At 38.0% G+C, this 19,404-nt stretch overlaps 1 protein-coding gene across 5 annotated transcripts in view; it reads left to right on the plus strand.

Annotated features, from left to right (window-relative positions):
* SPOCK3 (SPARC (osteonectin), cwcv and kazal like domains proteoglycan 3) overlaps nt 1–19,404 on the plus strand; it is a 214,851-nt gene that overhangs the window by 93,423 nt on the left and 102,024 nt on the right. For 4 of the 5 annotated variants that reach the window (XM_086611595.1, XM_086611596.1, XM_086611597.1 and 1 more), the window contains one exon: nt 8,970–9,084. The exons of the other annotated variant lie outside the window; for it this stretch is intronic. In XM_086611595.1, the coding sequence (XP_086467721.1) occupies nt 8,970–9,084 (115 nt within the window). The remainder of the gene's footprint in view (nt 1–8,969; nt 9,085–19,404) is intronic. 5 annotated transcript variants of the gene reach the window in all.

Below are 19,404 nucleotides of genomic sequence, written 5' to 3' on the forward strand. Positions count from 1 at the left end.
AGAGATCAAACTCTAGTGGTTTTGTTGCAGAGGAAGAACAGAGACTGCCAGCTTTTATTTTACTTTTTTGAGCAATTATTTTAACTTGCATGTACCCAGAATAGCAGGTACCATGTCATGAATCAGTATAGATGCATTTTTATGTCCTGTTTTTTTGAAACTTTAATTGCAGCAGTGAGCAAAAGGGACGTATTGGCAGTACTTTATTTTATGTGTCAGATGGTTCTAACTCAGTTTTAGATGTTTCTTTCCTTATCAGAACTTTATGTAGCTTAACTGCAACCATTGCAGGGCAACTTGACACTCAGTGCTAATGTTTCAGAGCTTGGTAATATAAAATGCAAGGAACAGTGACGCATCTGAACAGAAGCCTGATAAGAGGCTTTACACAATTGTCCCAGATTCATCAGTATAGAGACTTCTGAGCACTCATGAGAGTTGGCATTCCTTGGGTAGAAGCAACCTCCGTGCACAGAGCCACCTTAATAGTTGAAGCATTTGGTCACAAGTTAGAAACCAGGCTTCTAGACAGCCTATAACATTCAGCGGTTTGAATCTAAACTCCTAATTACTTGCTTGGCCACCTGCAGGAAAACCTTTTCTCTGTCCTTCTTACTGAAGTTGTAGATTCATGTGGCCAGATGGAACAAATATACCAGAAGATTCCTCTTGTGAATGTCCAGCTGTAGCTACCCATACTGCTTTTCATGTTATATAGTGAATCTTAAATGGCAAATACAGTCCCTGGGAGAAGAAACAAAAATTTGGGATTCTTCTTTTACAGAGCATCCCCATCAGGTTACTGAGGTAGGCTATTTCTTGTTTATTCTCTCATTTTTATTCATGAATCTCAGATTGTTAGCTGCACAATGATTCATTTTCTTGTTGAAGTTAAAAGATGTTTATTCTCAGTACGTATGTTGCATAGCGAGGCAGGAGTGTCTTGCTATGAATCTGCAGCAGTGTGGATTCAAACCATCTGTAGCTAAGGAGGGCCTGTATGCACAGATGCAAATTTTGGATGCTGATCACTGTACAGTTTAGGCAAAAAATAACCACTGTCACTATTAACTATAGTTAAACATTTATGTGGATTCCATGTTAGCTGACAGTATCAACTGAGTGTTTATGTGCTCTACTTTGCTCTCTTCCCTACTGTTTCTGGAAATTGTGCTGGGATTCTGCTCATCTCCATAGACCCAACACATTTCTCCGGTGAGAAATGCTTTAGGAGGTGAGAAATCCCTGTCTCTCAAAATGGAGAAGTAAAGACACTGATGGTCTTCAGGTATCTTCAGGAATTATGTGGTTTATCAAAGCAGTCAATATGAGTCATGCCCTTCTAGGTGTCTGTCTGCCTAGGGTTGTAACCTAGGCATTTGACCTAACTATTGATATTTTAGTTAAAACTTTTAGATAATTTGTATTTTTCTTCCCCCATTGTCAAATGTGAAAACTTTGTAGTCAAAGAAGTCACACCTGTCTTTTAAACTAGAGGAGTTAAACGTTTCGTGGAGTACTCAGAGCATAGCATAAGTTCTTATTTTGCCCATCGTAAATGAATTACAGACATTGAAGTAGGGAAATAGAATTTCCTAATAGAAATTAAGGACAAAGTATGAAAACTTTGTCCTTAACCTTTTTCCCTTTTCATTTTACTGGTAATGGAAAATTAGGAACATGTCAGAATGCATTCAGCAGATTGTGAAATAATGGTAATAGACTGTGGTTTCTGCCACAGAGTTCCTGTTAAGATTCCGATGTTATGTCTTGCTAATCTTGATTTCCTATTATATTCCAAATAAAAATGATGTTCTGGCTAATGTCAGTTTCCGGGAGTGCTAGCTGTAAATTAACTTACAGAAGAGATGATAGGAAGCTTTGCTGAATTGCTCTTCCAAATTTGAATTATAAATAAATAGATCCATTAGTAATAATTGAATCATTTTTTTGAATATTATTTGCTTCCTTAGCATGTGAGAATAACAAATCCATACCCATCTATAAAGTCACCGTGTGATCCTAATTCTGTTCCATAATTTTTCAGCATTGCACGAATTATTTTTCATTGACAATATAAGTTCTTAGAGAAATAGTAGATGTTACAAAGCATTTTATACTTCTGTAATACTTTTTGTGACGATATTTTTCTGCTAGTTGAGATTTAATTAACACGATATTTGATATTATTTTAGGCCATTTATTTATTTTATTTATGGACAAATGTGAAGTAGGTATATAGGCAAACGACCTATAGCAAGCATGCTTTTCTGAATATTAGGAGCTAAATAAAGCTGAATATTATCAAATTAATAAAGCTAAGATCAGACCTGCATCTTCAGAAGCAGTTTGTATCTGACTTTCTAGGAAGTCAGCTGATACATTATAGCCCTAATAAAGACATGATTTCTGACAAGCCTTAAATAAACATATTGCTTATGTCTAGAGTGTCCTCACCATAGTGGAAACCATCACTTATTTTTAATGACAATATAATTGTGCTGTAAAATCTATATTTGCACTTCAATTAAGGAAAAAAGTCTCTACCTTCATAATTATGAAGATATTTTAGTAATTGCGAACAGGATAAAAACTCAGGTTGATGTCTGTTTCATGCTGAAGAAAATAGCTTTGAGGGATACATAAATGACTGTACAGTGGGATTTTGACACTTGTGATATTTCCGTTGTGAACGTTGTACTGTCTCATAGCTGCTTATTTTAGCAGAAATGGAAAGGAATATGCGTTGTTGTCAGTACAAGTCTGCATACTCTGAGTGGGCTGGGATAAAGCAGGCACGTTTTGTCAGGGATTGCTAGAAGATGCAGTGAAGAATTAAAGACTCAATGTCATATATTTCTTGAGTTAACTGAGTTCTATGCTTAGATGAAATCAATGATACTTTTCCTGGAATAAATTTATTCATTTTCATAGTAGTTTAAGATATTTAGGATGGCTGCATGTAGAGACTGTACATAGTCAGATATGTCCCTGCTTTGTAAGGGGAGCCCAGTTCTTCCCCAGCATGAAAAAAGTCAGGTTTTGAAAAATGTTTTTTTCCTGTGGTTTAGCCTTCATTTTCCATGAAAATTGTCCATTTTTTTGTTCCAAACATGAAATAAAACATGATTTTTAAAAAAAGACAAGCTATTTCCCTGCTTTCATAAATACCTTTTTTTTTTTTAACCTTTTCAAAGCTGGGAGAATCACTAATGCAATCCATAAGTTTACCATTTTTAAGATGCAGGATGACTTTTGTTCCACGGCCCAAAGGTTCACTATTATCAGGTCTGACAGTGAAAGATCCTCCAGCTGATGACTCCCAAGCATACTGATCATCATCATTGTGCTTGGTGATCACTGTTACTTTTTCTGCAACCAGGTAGGCAGAGTAGAAGCCAACACCAAACTGACCAATCATGGATATATCAGCCCTAGCCTGCAGTGCTTCCATTTTTAAAAAGCAGACTAAAAATTAAAAATGTGAGATTGTGCAAGATAGATTAATGAAATTATTTTATGTACTTCATAGTATAGAGTTGACTATAGCACGTGATATTGAAAGAAAAAAGAGAAACACTTTGTCATGGTTTGATGTGGAGGGAGGGTGGTTCTGGTGGCAGGAGAGGGGTTTTGCTCCCTGCGACCTCCCTGGTTTTGGAACCGGGTTAGGCTTAGTTCTGGCCACCAGATCAGGCTGCCATCCCCCTCGGGGTTGAGCCAATAGGGCGCCTCTGCAAATTGCCCTATTTAAGTCAGGACAAAGGGACCGGAAAAGGTGCTTCGCCCAGGATCGAGCAGAGAAGGGAGGAGGGCACTGCCCCCGCTCCCTGGCTCCCGGCCAGGCAGCTGCCTGCGTCGGGCCGGCGCCGCCCACGGAGAATGGCGGCGGCGGAGCCAGCAGGGGAACTCGGGGGCACCCCACTCCCGGGGTGCCCACTGGGCTGAGTTCACCTGGAGAGGACTGAGATCTGAGAGAAACAGCTGCATCGACAGCAGGTCAGTGAGGATGGAGCGGGAGGAGGTGTGCCGGAGCTGAGTTTCCCCTGCGGCTGATGGTGAGATAGCAGGTGGCCCCCCTGCAACCAGGACGGCCTCGGTGGAGCAGAGACCCACTCGCAGCCTGTGGGGAGAAGATGCCTGAGCCTGAGGATGGTTGTGTTGGGGTGCACGACAAGGCAGAGAGGCATCTGGAGTCTGCGTGACGACCCACGCCGGAGCGAGTGGCTACAGCTCCCTAAGTACCCGAGACTGTGGTAAAGCCCACACCGGAGCAATCTGTGGGGAAGGATTGTTTCCAGTGGGCTGGACTCACGCTGGAGAAGTTTGTGGATTTTTCCTCGTGGGTAGGGGATCCATTGGAGCAGGGGAAAAGGGTGTAAGGACTCCTCCTCCTTTAAGAAAGAAGCAGCAGTAACAGCACGGAATGAACTGACCTGCACTCCCCCAGTCCCTGCCCCCTGTGCTGCTGGGGGGAGGAGGTAGAGCCGGGAGGAAAAGGAAAGGGGGGGGGGGGAAGGTGTCGGTTTTAAGATCTGGTTTTGTTTCTTTCTGTCCTCTCGAGTAATTGGTTTTTGTTTCCCTTTGTCCTTCTAAGTAATCATTAATAAACTGTTTTGCTTTGAGAAAGCCCTGTCTGTTTTGCCCAGGACCATGGTTGGTGGGTGCTCCCTCTGTTCTTGTCTCAGCCCTCAATCCCTTTGGTTTTTGTTTTTTTTTTCTCTCCTCTCTACTTTACTGGAGAAGGAGAGACTGTGTGAGTTTTAGTTGCTGGATCAGCCTAAAACCACGACACACTTGCAGTGCTTTTCAGAGTTTCTAGTAATATTTATTTCCGTATTTTATCCTCTGACTTGCTAAGCTGCAGTGTCAGTCCAGGCAGACATTGACCCTTCAGGTAGCTGACTTTTTCACATTCCCAAAATCCGTATTTTTTTCAGTGATTTATTTTTTCTGTCCCTTGCTATTGTAAGATACTACTGCAACTTTTGAAAAAAATGTGTCCAAGGACATACATTCTTCTGTGGCTTTGCATCATTAAAGCTGGTTCAGTAACTAAGAAATTTTCTCAAAACAATATTGGAAAAAGTGAGGCCATGTGTCACATGTAAGATGAGGAAGAAAGACTTCTGTAGGGGGTTCATAGCTGACAGAGAACAAGAAGTCCAGCAGGTCGCTGAGTGATAATGTGATTTAGCGTTGGTGGCAAGACCATGAGTGGTGAACGTGCCTTTGAATCTAAAGATGGTCCGGTGATTGTGGCACCCATGGTGCTGCTGGCTTGCTCACGCGGTAGCCCCTGTACTTACACGGTCCCATAGCCATCCTTGCTGTATAATGGATGTATGCCACACCTCAGGTGATCAAGAGTTTCATGCAGGGCATGATAACCACTGAATCAGCAAATACTGGAAGATTACATTGGTGCTGTAAGGTTTGGATATACTCTAGAACTGATTATGTTTCTTGGCTTTTAGTGCGAGTGGTATAGATAAACCTTTGGTGGGAGAGGGCCCAGTCTAACCCAGGAAACGGTTTGCTTTGGAAATGTCCAAAACAGTTCTCTCACTTAGACTCTCCTGTCAACTCTTAGCCATAAAGAAATACCTCTGACAAGATAATAAACTCATTGATATGTTCTTCAATGTCTAATTAGTAGAGATGGTGTCAAAAATCCGTTGAAATTCTTCATTTCTCTGCAACTGGACAGAGCTGCCAAGACAAAGTTTTATGTCTTAATTACACAGATGTGTGCACACAAACACAAGTTTTGTTCAGTACTTCACTTTGGTTTATAAAACAAAACCTGAAATAAAAAGCCAATCACCCCTGGCTTCTCTGTTTCATAGGAAATGAAACAAACAATGTGTATATGCACAGAATGTGTTACCAGTTAGCCATGTTTATGGCCAAGTCTTTTCTTTTTGTAAGCTATTAGTTTTTCTTCAAAGAAAATTCTTAGAGGAGGAAAACGGACAGAACACAGCTGAGTGATACCAACATAGGGCCAGGAAGGGATTGCCTTGCAGTTATTCTGTTGTCTTGCGCAACTGATTTCTGACATTAGATTCTCACCAATTAACACCTGTTGTTATCTTTTGTTTAAAAGGTGCAACTTGTGAATGGGTGCTGCACAGAAATGTATTTTTCTCAAAAATCTGCTTTATGTTTGGTGCAAAAAACCTATTAAATACATAGGAACCTAACTGAGCATCAGTACTCAATGCAATTCTTAGTCTCTTTTTCTTCCCAACAGTTTTCTTTCTGATAGTTCTGTTAAAATCCAGGACTTCCTTCTGTCATCACTTATATGTTCAAAGCCATTTTCTAATTTGATTTGTTTTCCTAGTTAGATGTCTTGGAGTTCCATTGTGTAATTTTTTGTTTAGTTTTTTTTTTTACCTTTTTTTAAACCTTTTTTTTTTTTTAAAGAAAAAAACCCACATTAAAATATTTTCCTTTACTTCCATGTGTAGGTGTTGTGTTTTTTTTTTTTTGAGGGATGTGTGATGTGTGGGTGCAACTTTTTTTTTTTAAATGGAATCTTCAACTCTGGCCCCTAGTGTTCTTTTCTAGGGGTAAAGTCCTTCTGATTCCAGCCAATAAAATAGTTATCTCCTTAGTTTGATACTCATCTTTATGTTGTCATAAAAGCAAAGTGTGAGAGTATCATCTCTCGGTTGTAAAGTTGTATTGTGCCTGTAACATTGCTGAAAAGATATGTTACAGCTTGCTAAATTTTAATGGAATTGTCAAAACACACCTTCAGAGTCTCAAGAACTTGGGAAAAGAAATAACCATTTCAATGAGAAAGGAAAGTCATGTGATCTCCTTTATTCACCTCTTTTCCGGAAACACGTTTTCTACTTGATACTGAACTCAGCATCCTTAAGTGAATCCAGATTTCTCTTGCTCCTGTATTTTTATTCCATTAACCTATTCAGTTTTGCAAAACAGTTACCTGAAGATACGCCAGTGTCGTATTCTAGTGTTGCTACCTTACTCTGTCCATTAGGGAACATTCTGGGAAGAACTTTTCTGCTTTGTTGGTAATATGATGTATATATTTTGCACAGCTGAATATATTGTTATGAAGGAACTAAAACTGTAAAAGTCACCGCTCAGACTATATTTAATCGCGCTTAGCACTACAAAGTCAAGCGTCACAACTGCAACTAATGATCAGCCTGTTTCTTGTTTCCTGGCTGCATGGTTAACATCATCTGACGGTTCAAATAGAGATGTGGTTTAAAGTTTACTTTTAATCATGAAGAACAGAAGAAACATAAATTCCCTTTCAGAAAATATGTATAAAAGTATGTATTTTTATAAGCAAATGTGAAAAAACAGGGAAAGAGCATTTCTGAAATATAGCTGAAGACTGGACAGTAGCATGTTAAAGTGAAGATAAACACAGGCAATCTGAATTCTTGTTGTTCGTTATGAAAAAAAAAAAGGATGGGAATAAAAAAAGTGTTTTGGAATATTTAGATCTACCTGAAAGACACCATGGAGATCAGAGAAGGGAGAAGTTGATTGTTTCCTGTGAGAGCATAAATTTGCAGAAGCTTTTTTTGTATTGTTATGTAGGCATGTTACTCAAGAAATGTGCTAGACAAATTTAATAAGTAACAAACAGAATTATATGGCTCTTCTGGTATTATAGCCAGAAATTAGTATTTGTAGTTTGAAGTGTAGATCAAAGATGAGTACGGATTAACAACTAAATGAACAGCTACAAAAAAAGCCACAAAGCAGAAATAAGAGACCTAGAATACTGCAGGTAGAGTTTGTATTTAAGGACTGAGACATACAAATCACTCACCAGCATGTTTTAGTCTAGTTTATCTTTTACTAAAAATCTCATCTGAGTTACAGTTTCTCAGTAAATTCAGACAGCATCATTGTTCACCACTTCATGTTGAGTTGGAAGAACCCAGCTATGTCTTAGTTAGCAGGAAAAAGAAACTACTTTCGAGGCAGAAGTACCAGTGTTTGGAGATTACAGTGGGAAAGTGACAGTTATTTAAAGAACGTGGTGGTGAGTACTTTCTTAACTACTACAGAATTACAACAACAGAATTTAGTGAATGGATGCTTTTCCTCCTCTCTGGGTTAATTTGCTTGTGTACCAGCACATCACCATTTATGCCTTACTGCATGATTACTGTGCAATGTAGTTTGGTAGATGATATTATTTTGTAGTAGAATGACAAGAAATGGATTGAGTGGAAGTATGTTGGTTTTTTTTTAATGAGCGTCTTGGCTTGCAGCTTTTTAAAAGGTCTTGTATGTGGGAGATGTGGCAGCCAACATCTGAATGAACAAATATTCCAAACTCCTGATTGAGTGTCATTTGCCTTTCTGACTTCTTTTTTATTACTTTTTGCCTTACAGTTTTGTTGTGATTTCAGAAATGTGATGGCTTCTGAGCTATAAAAATCGCAAACCTGTTTCTGTTTAGAAGTGACTTGACTGAATTGGAGAACCGTAGGCAACATAATCATGGGAATTATTTGAGAATTTGGTGCTCTGAATGACATAATGGGTATGCAAACTTCCTGAAAGTCCTAAGCAAATTCTATTCAAAAAGTGTTTTCAGCTACAGTAAAAACCAACTGCCTTTGATCGCCTTTGTTGCAAATGTTGATCAGGAGAGGGTTGGATAGGGAACTTAGTATTTCTATAAATAAAAAACCAGTGGTATTGTATGAGAATATACGGAAGTATCCATGTTTCATGAAGATCCATTTTCCTTGGTAAGGAATTTTGCATTGCTTCATTTTGCATTATCATTGAGTGTGCTGCATTTTATCCTGGTGAAAATCAGTGCCTTTCAGTCCAACATGCTGTTCAAGCAGCAGGCCAGCCCTCCTCCACATACTTGGTGGATTTTATGTGTGGTGTGTTTCTTTTCTTAATTGTATGTTTCTAGATAATTGTTAACAATTTTCTAAAATTATTTTTAGCTTTAGATCCGGCTAAAGATCCATGTTTAAAGATGAAATGTAGTCGCCATAAGGTCTGTGTTGCACAGGATCAACAAACTGCTGTTTGCATTAGTCACCGAAGGCTTACGCACAGGTAAATACTTTAAAAGTTAATCCTATAGATTTTTTTATAGTGTTCGTGACTGACTGTAAACCTTAAATACGCTATAATTAGTTTAGTTATATAACAACATATGAGCAGAGTAGCAGTGGATTTTAGAAGTAATTATGTATGCATAATTTGATTAGAATGTTTAATGTTTGATTTTTTTTGATAGACTGGTAAACTACAGGGTGTACATATTTAAATATCACAAGCTGCTGATACAAATACATTTAAGGAAATACCTACTGTGTGAGTACCAAATGCATATAATGATTATGATAATGTCCTGCTGCTGTAAGTTACTTTGACTTCATCACTTTATATGAAGCTAGAGAACTCAAAACTGCTTTTTAAAGTGTGGATAATGGCCTATTATAGTGTGAGTTGGGGTTTGTGGTTTTTTTCCTTCTGTTTTCTCTTCTTCTATCCATTCTATTTTTTTTTTCCGTTCTGGACTGGTTGAATATAAGGAACAAATATATGATGAAGTTATTCTGGAATCCAAATATAGATGATTTCTATTCTTACCTTTTTTTTTTGGGGGGGGAGGGGGGGGGCAACAGTTCCAGATGCTCTATTTATGTAGGTCTCAGAGTGGCGAAGTATTAATGTACTTCTGTGGCTTTAGCTGGGGCAGCAAGTGAAGTATGTAGGGGCCTGAACCATACACTTGGTTGAGTCGTGAGGTCGGTGTTTGCTGAGGAGATGGAGTCAAGTTGCATTTCTGACTTGGGATTGTTCATTTTTTTGCACTTCATTGTGAGAAACAGCATAGAAGAAAGGCTAAACTTCAATAACTAGATTGAAATAAATGTGTGTTCAAGTGCTTTGCTCATTAGGGGCTGAAAAGAACTAAGGAAAATAAGAGACTTGTCTGATGTAGGAGCATCATTTCAAACTTTTTAGAGAGCCAGTACAGTTTTATGAATGATACAAGGAATGTTCTTCCAAGTGTCTAGTTACGTTAAATGCACCCATCTGTAGCTTTTCAGGCAAGCAAGACAGTATGCAATGAAAGGAAAAGTTTAAACTATTCTTGATCTGCAGCTGAAGTTATTTAACAAAAAAGCTCTGCATTATCAGTAGAGCTAAACTGTTTATATCAAGCAATGTCAGTATAGAGCTAGGCGTTTTGGTTTGATAGAGTATTAGATAAGGTGCAAGAATTAGTATCAAAGCTAGGTAGCCTAATTTCAACTGCATGTGAACTGTCAGGGGAATATGCCAGTGTCAACTGTGAAAAGACAACACAATCGTTTGAAATTTCTGAGTAGTATTACATGCATCATTGAAAACGGTGGAAAAAATGACATCTCCAAGTTAAGTATACATGCAGCAGGAAGGACCGAAAACTTTTTTAGACTAAATGAAGCTGCATACAGTGGTTAAATTAATAAACATATTGACATCTGCCTTCATACCTGTATTATTCCTCCCACAGTCCCTGGCACTCTTTTTGAACGGTAATATTTTAAGAGGCAAAGCTTGTCTGAATATGATACAATCTTATACTGGGAAACTTTGAAATGGCAGCAACTTGGTGATTGTAATAAGCACTACAAGTCTAGTCATGTAAACTAGATGAAGCAATTCTCTGCCTACCTGTCCTGAAGGCAGGACAGGGATTTCCCAAGCTTAGATCTCCCTGTTCGCCCAGATTAGCAGGTTCAAGGAGAAATCTATTGCTTTGTGCTTTCTTTCTAAAGAGGTTTTCTTCATGAAGTCTCTGACCTTTCTGTAGTATGGTGGGATAAGAGTATGAATAACATATTCACAAGCAGTCATGTCTGCTGGTCTCTTTACCACTATTAATTTCTTTAGCCCAAGATTTTGTTTCCTCATTGATATCTGTAATTTGCGTATCGATTTTCAACAGAGCCATCTGTTTTTCCAAGTTCCCAAGGGACTAGTCCACTCATTTATAAGTCTTAGTAAAAATTAGATGAGAGGGGTGATATTATCAACTGTCAGGTTATATTATCTACCTGTATCCATTTTTAATCTATCAGTTGTGTGTATTCAATCTGTTGGGAATAAATCTTTACAAAATTTGATCCCAGTAATTTTCCCTTTCCACTTTGTGTGTGTGTGCATGTGGTGTTCTTCAAAGATTGGATAATTTGAATAATCTCCTCCTCCTTTCCTCCTCCTCCTCCTCCTCCTTTCCTCCTCCTCCTCCTCCTTTCCTCCTCCTCCTTTCCTCCTCCTCCTTTCCTCCTCCTCCTTTCCTCCTCCTCCTTTCCTCCTCCTCCTCCTTTCCTCCTCCTCCTCCTTTCCTCCTCCTCCTCCTTTCCTCCTCCTCCTCCTTTCCTCCTCCTCCTCCTTTCCTCCTCCTCCTCCTTTCCTCCTCCTCCTCCTTTCCTCCTCCTCCTCCTTTCCTCCTCCTCCTCCTTTCCTCCTCCTCCTCCTTTCCTCCTCCTCCTCCTTTCCTCCTCCTCCTCCTTTCCTCCTCCTCCTCCTTTCCTCCTCCTCCTCCTTTCCTCCTCCTCCTCCTTTCCTCCTCCTCCTCCTTTCCTCCACCTTCCCTCCTCCTCCTATCCCCCTCCTCCTTTCCTCCTCCTCCTCCTTTCCTCCCCTCCTCCTTTCCTCCCCTCCTCCTTTCCTCCCCTCCTCCTTTCCTCCTCCTCCTCCTCCTTCTTTCCTCCTCCTCCTCCTCCCTTCCTCCTCCTCCTCCTCCTTTCCTCCTCCTCCTCCTCCTTTCCTCCTCCTTTCCTCCTCCCCCTCCTCCTCTCAGTATGGAGTACTGAGGGTACCTCGGTACCACGCAATGAAGCATGTGATCAATAGATATCCCAGTCATCTGCAAGGCCATTAGTGACATTATATGACATGGTCCCAACAAGATTAATTAACGTGACAGTACGCTCTACTGATGTGTTGATTCTGCCTGTGCTTTCAGAACTAGTAAAAGCTTGGGAATCTCACCACTATGCTCTTGCTGCAGTGCACTTGCCTTTGCACGGTTTCAAAACCAGCTACTGCATCTCACTGTCCTTTTCATGGTGTTGTGGATCAGGCATGCCTATGGTTTTGTTATTTCTTCAGTTTCCAAGGCAGCAGAGAATCATGGTTTCCCCTCAGTCTTGAGATACTGCACACAAGGCTCGTTCCCTTTTCTGGGAAACTGCCAAGATGGCAAACACTCTTCTAACACACTTCTTCAGTGCCACGGCATCATAATGCAAGAGCTTCCTTTATGTACTGTCCTGGAAAGACTGAACAGTATTTATCAAAAACGAGAAATAAGTATTGCAGATCATTGGTCATGAAAGTAGTTCGGAGTACAAGAGCTTTAGAAGTTATGGGGACGTGGTTAGAGGTGCCAGATTTTCGTTGGTAGCAGGTAATTACTTTTACATCTCTGCTGGCTATAACTGTTGGAAGCTGTTCTGTGTGCTGTGCTTTTAGCTCTGTCCTATGAAATAAAGAGGAAGTACTTTGAGAGGGGAAAACATGCAGGATATATTTAATTTCATTTATCCAAGTACTTTCACGTGGATTGCTCTGGAAAGGGAGTAGCTGCCTGCACTAGAATGCATGATAAACAAAGAATTCAAAGTCTGGAGTAAAATAGAATTTTTCATTGATTCTTTGAAACCCAGGCAATTGACATTAACTTTTCCTTTTCCCTAAATGATGTTTTATGATCCCTTTGTGTTTCCAGTTTATTGGTTAAGCGATAGTCTTTATGGGGAAAAAAAACCCTGTAAAGTGTCTGTACATGCAATAATGAAATGCTTTGGAGCGTACCTCATTCAGTTACAAATACAGCTTGTAGAATATCAGAATACAGTATTGTCAATACTGTGAGAAAGTGGTGTGAATGTTATGGTGACAAGCAGGATATTCATCATACTAGCAGAAATTTGTCTACTAGTTTGTTTTCAATCACTTTACTTTCAGGAGATTTAATTATTTGAATTTGTGGTACTGAGAATCTGTGGGAACTATGAGTTCATCCCTGTTGAGCCTAGGGAAGAGGAAAAAAGTTACGTGAATATTAAGCCAGAAGAGAATTGGACAGGAAATGGAAAAGGATGAGTCAAAGGAGGAGGGCTGTAGGTGTTAATGGGTATTTCAGAATACCTTGAATGGAATGTGTGCTCTTTGTATATGCAGAGTGTCAAGTGGTAAAGATAAATTCTTAAATCTTCACATGATTGTTGTTGCCACTTTGAGCAAAGAAAGAATTTGTGGTGACAGCCATGACATGTAGGAATTCGTTGAGGCCATAGAAAGCTGGTAGCTAACTAGGCTCAGAAAAGTTGAAAAGTTAATCCAGCAACAAGCTATCATAGATTTGCAGATCCTGATAAATAGTCCAACTTAGACTGGCAACAAACAATTATAATATGAAGTGACACATCATGTAACTTGCTCTAAGAATAGTCATCAGTGAATCATAGCCTACTGTACAAAACTAAGCAGTGTATAGGTGAAGTTCTAAGCAAGCAGGTTAGCTGCAGGTGGAGGGCAGGACTCCAGAAAACTTGAAAAAATGGGGCAGGGTTGCCACCCAGCAGAGACTTTTAATGTAAGCATGACAGTAAATGTGGGATAATGCCTGTTGTTTCAATCGGATTACTTTTACTGGAATTCTTTTTTTGTACTGCATGTTTGTCAGAACAAAAATATTTAAGCTGAATGCTTAAAGGCGAAAGCAAGGAGGGGACCGGGAAGAAGGAAGCATCTGTCTGCTTCAAATATTTCTCTTTGCTTTTATCTCAAAGCAGCTCCAGGAGACAATTTACAAATGAGATTAATTCAGTTGAGACCCAGTCATCACACAGTCCATTCCAGAATTTGACTGCTTACTGCAGGAAACTGGTGAAGTGATGACTTGCTTGTGTTTTGTGTATAAGCTCTGAAAATGAGGAAATTGCAAGACAGTTGTGGGCCAAAAACCAAGTTCCAATAAACCTGAGTGTCTTTGATATGTTAGAACCTGATGACTAACCTTGTGCTTACTGATTGATACTAATGGAATCTGATAAAAGTCTGTTTGTCTTCCATAAGTAAAAGAAATGTACTGTGGATACATTAAATCATAGAATCGTTTAGGTTGGAAGCGCCCTTGAAGATCATAGAGTCCAACCGTTAACCTAACACTGCCACGTCCACCATAAACCATATCTCTAAGCACCACATCTACACATAATCAATCAATGCTTGGATGCATTAAATTATTAAATGCATTAAATGCATGTGCAATTTTTCTAGGTAAATGTAGATCTGTCTCTTTTATGTATTTCCTACTACATATTATGCCCCCTGCCCCCATTGTGAAGGTTGTGCTATGCTTTCTATGGGTTTGTTTTTGTAAAATTAGCAGATGAACACAGAAGTTCCCTTCTATGGGACAAATAGATTGCACTTGTCTTTGCTGTGTTTTTTTTTGTATATATATATATATAGCATGTTAAGATGGAATTAAAATGTTTAAAAACTGACAGCTATTACTTGCAGAAGGACCTCGAACTTATTTTCTTTGTATTGGATTTCTCACTCTCTGCAATCACTCATTATTAAGTTTCAGAGTAGGAAGCAATTGTAACACAATCCAGGTATTTCAGATCCAGTTTTTATTTCACATAGTAGGTATAGGAAATCTCTAGGGAATTATTTAGAAATAAGGAATCATTCCTTTTGTAGCACATCTTTATATTTTATTTTCTTTCTCTTTGCAGGTTATGCCTTAGTCATTTCTAGTCTCTTCTTTGTCTTGTTTTTGTACCTTTTTTTTTCTTCTTTATGGTAGCAGCCTATACTTATGTCATTTTAATAATGTAGGGAAGGTGTTCATAAGAGGAATAGAATTGCCTTGTCATAGATATGTGCAGCTTTTTGGATCTTCTTCATGTGTAGCTGATTCCCAATAAATAATAACTAAACAATAGATTCTGATGATACTAGCAATTCTGAAAAAATTAACCGATTTTCTTATGGCAAAGGTTAAGGTAGGAGAGGTGACTTAATCATGGTAAAAACATTAGAGGTAGAGATTAAGATTTACCTGGAAAATGTCAAGAATTCACTAGTCATGGATAGAGAGTCATAACAAGTCAGCATTTGACTACGTTAAAATAAAGAGACAAAAATTATAATTGTTCTTTTTGTATTAGAACTCCAGAAGGCAGGTTCCAGGGAAGTGTGCAGGCTGGACCTCTATGAAATGTGAAGCTGGGTAGGTGAGCAGTGCAAGAGGGCCTGATGACAGAGAGTTCACTATTTAAGGATTTGAGGAAAGAGTGGTGGGTGCTGTCTGGGTAAAATGTTTCTTCTGCTTTTTCTTAAGAGTTCTAAGAAATGAAGTTAAGTTTAGTGAGAATTGTTCCCAGACCCTAAGCTTGTGTGGAGTAGGACCTCAATTTAGAGATTAACAAAAATTTTCTAATATTTCTGCCTGTGTGTGCAATCTTCAAGTTCCCACGATTTCACTATTAAAACATGTTAAAGAGCATCCCTTTATTATAGACTCGCAGAAGCTGATAGTGGTAAAAATGTTAAATCACTTAATCTGATTTACTAAGGTGGAGTATTTTGACAGCTTGATAGATTTTTGTACTAGCACTTAATCTTATTACAACTTCCTTTAGGTTTTTGAGTTAAATGACATTTCCAAGTGCTGATTTGATTCAAATCGTTGGTCATCCAGTCCATAATGCTGCCTTGGACTCCAGCCCTCTTACAGTGTTTTTGAAGAATGTGAAAAAACAATCTAAATACTCTTTTATATGAGCTAGATTATTAGAAGTTCTTCCCTGGATATGTTCACCTTAATATTACAACATGAGGAAAATGTTCCATCTCGGCTTTGAAGCACTGAGTGTTGGGAACTGAAGCATGAGACGGGTTAATCTTTTCCTGTTATGGATGATGTGACAAAAGCTCAGAATAAATTTCAAGTGCTGCAGAACTGTAACACTGATTCCACTGCAAAAGCAAACAGAAACTTCTTCTATTTACATGCTGTGGTACTGCATGGCTGACATTATGTCCCCAGGCATAAAAAGTGACCAAATCCAAGTATGCGAGAGGCCCATTCGATAAGAAAAATGCATACGCATGCATACATATAAATAAATATGTACAGATGTATATGTTTGGGTTTTTTTTGTTCATAGCATATAGACACATGTATCCCAGATTTCTGAAACTTCATACTTTGGAATTTGAGGTATTTTAGTATCAGTCTCATTTTACAATAAAAGAAAGAGGATTTTCAATTTAGAATTAGTACCGCTATGTTTTTGATTTAAAAAAAAAAAAACAACAAAAAAAAACCCCAAACAAACCAAAACCAAAAGAAACAAAAACTATAATTGCAAATCTGTAGCTGTATGAAGTAGTCCGAGCAGTTTTGAAAAGAGAGTCTGTTAGAACTAATATGGAAGATGGTCTCTCTGAATAGAATCAAATAGAGCCTAGCTCTCATTTGAGTAGAAAAAAGAAAAAGAAGCAGAGAAGGAACAGTATAGCTTTGCAGCTTTTCTATATCTTTAGGTGCTACATCATTTTATTATGATTTCAGAAAGACTTCTAAAAAACTGAAGCAAAACAAAGGATTTGCTTTGGGCAGATTGCGTGAAAGTTGCAAACGCCACTATTTAGGATGTCATCATTTCACATCATAATGCTACTGAAGAAGGCCAGCTGGTGCAGTTAAGTCCCTTATTGGAAATTTTAGTCTGATTCATTACTGTGATTTGTAGTTGTACACAGAAACACTTAATCATTCTTATGCTCCAAGCTCTATTGAATCTACTGAAGGCTTTCTGTTTCTTTGCATAATTTGTGCTGCCAGTCTGCCAGCTTGGCAGTGTTTCAAGCTTGTTCCATTATCTGTGTGTGTTTGCACAGGAAGTGATGCTGCACGTAGGCTGAATTTACAGTAATTCTTTTGTAATAGGCTAATGAGGAACACTACTTCATTCACAATACTAACATTATATAGCTTTGATTAGTCCAATTACTGTGTAACTATGCCATTGTGATCATACTTACACTCTATAAAGTACTGAAAAGGAAATTTGCTTAGCCATAGCTTAATTGAACTTGTTGAGAAAATAATTTGGACTTCTATGTGCTTAAGAGAGGTGAAAATGTGAATATTTTGGAGATTTTTGTATGCTATGCAATTTAATTTATTGCAGGATAAAAGTGAAGCTGCTTTTTTACTAGCTGTTTCATGGCATTGAGAAGGTAAAAACGTAACTAACAATATGTATCATATGTTTTGTGTATGTTGTGAGGGCCTGTTCTTTCTTTGGTATGCATTTTTTTCTTCCGTTCGTTTTAGTGGGAGCTGTGGATACACAGCAAGAGGAAAACAGGATCTTATAATGGAATTCATTCTCTCTTTGTAAGAAACTTCTGCTAATACTAACAGAAGATATGTATGTAGGTTGCAAGAACGTATATTGCAGTATCAATGTTGTCCATATCAGCCTTAATATTTATTAAGGCTGTAACTTAGCCATACAATATTTATACTTTTTGCAGTCAAACTATGAAACTCAAAAATTGCTATCCTTAAGAAAAAAAAAAGCCATCCCCCCTTCACCTCAACCTGTGTCAGTACAAATCTAAAGTAGAAATTTTTTTAGGTTTTTTTTTTTCTAGATATGTAATATATGTTGTGTAGGAGATCAAAGTAATCTTGAAAACAAGGAGACCTAAACAGAACTTTCTTATTCTACTCAGCAGAACCGATGTTTTCCACTATACTTTTCCCATTCAAAATCCATGATACACCTATTTTTAAGGAAAATATGGAGTCCTACTCTAGACTAATGCAGATGAACATCAGTGAATTTAGTAAGTCGTAGGCATGCTCATGTTTTACCTGCTTGAGTAATCTTGTTAAGATTCTCAGAGGCCTGTAGGAACAAGAGGGTGAACTGGATAATCAGTTGACATGATGCGTTTTTCAGTAATGATGAGTGTCCTACTTTGCACTTCTGCAATGAGACTATAAATTAAGATTGGGATTTTTTCCACGGATCCCAGCTTCCTGTATTTCTTTTCGTCTTGCTCACAGTGTTCGAAGGCACACTCAGTTGTACCACCTCCTAAAAGGCAGTAAGTTAGGACATTTCTGTTTGAAAACTAGAACACAGGAAAAAAATTAAGAAATGTGACCTGATCTATGAAGGCATTGCTGTTAGAATGTACAAATTTGACTAACCCTGAGGAGTGTCAATGTGCTGTCCCATTGTTAAAAAATGGTTTGTGAACTTTTATTTTGTAGTTATTGTTTTAAAATGGTCTTTTCCCTCACAGTATTTCTGAGAATCCACTACTTTAAAAGATTGCCTTTTTGTTAACAAAATTAAGAAGAATGATGAAGACAGTGCTTATAAATGATTTCTCTATCATTAACTATATAGTCGTGATTGTAGCTGATAGCAATAAAAATTAATTGTGGACTATTATGTAAACATTGAAATACTACAAAATAATAAGAATAAAATTCTTGAATGTTCCTCTATCAGAAAAAATTATGCAAGATGAAATCAGGAATAGTTCAATATCCCTTTTTACAAATACTTATCTAAAGTAAAGCTTGCCATCTGGTTTTGTAGTGCTTTAAAAATCAGCTGTCAGTGTCAGTTTTCAGTGTACTTTATTAGAATACATTATCAATTGTAAAATAGCTGATGCAAACATTTGTAATCAATTGATGCTTAATTTGAAATTCGTTAGTGGGTTGCGTATTTGAGTAGGGTGTTTTTTGTCTTTCAGTAAGTATTATTGAAATACAGTGTAATGGAACAGGATAAAACTTCAGGTTGCTTGTACGTGAGGGGTTCTTTTAGAGGTTTTAAAGTTTTCATGTGGATATGGATCTGATTACAATTAGGTGCTTTTATTACTAGCTAGCATCAATTCATTTCATTTTATGTGAAAGTCTTGCTTCATAAGTTGTGCTTATAGGCTCAGCATACATCTGTTGCTTTGCTTAAGTACCAGTGGTAACTTAAAAAACTGTTTTTTTTTTTTAACAGAAAGAAAAAACTGTTAAGTGTGTGAAATTGAGTAGGAGTAGTGTTCAGGGAACAGCAATCATTCTACTAGTTTCCACTTGTGTTTCCAATGGTGAAAAATACATTAATTGTAGCAGCTGGAGATGTTTGTCATTATAGAGTGAAGTGTGTGCATATATTGGTACTTGACAGTAAAACATACTACTGCTTTTGGAAATCAAATAGTGTTCTTACGACAGTAAAGGCAGATCAAGAGTCACTAAGTGTTCACCTTTTGTTACATGGTCAGTTATATAAGGAGTTTTTGTGTCTGTTTTGTAGT

The sequence above is a fragment of the Tauraco erythrolophus genome, chromosome 5 (assembly GCF_009769465.1).
Source record: "Tauraco erythrolophus isolate bTauEry1 chromosome 5, bTauEry1.pri, whole genome shotgun sequence".
In the NCBI taxonomy this organism is placed as follows: Eukaryota; Metazoa; Chordata; class Aves; order Musophagiformes; family Musophagidae; genus Tauraco; species Tauraco erythrolophus.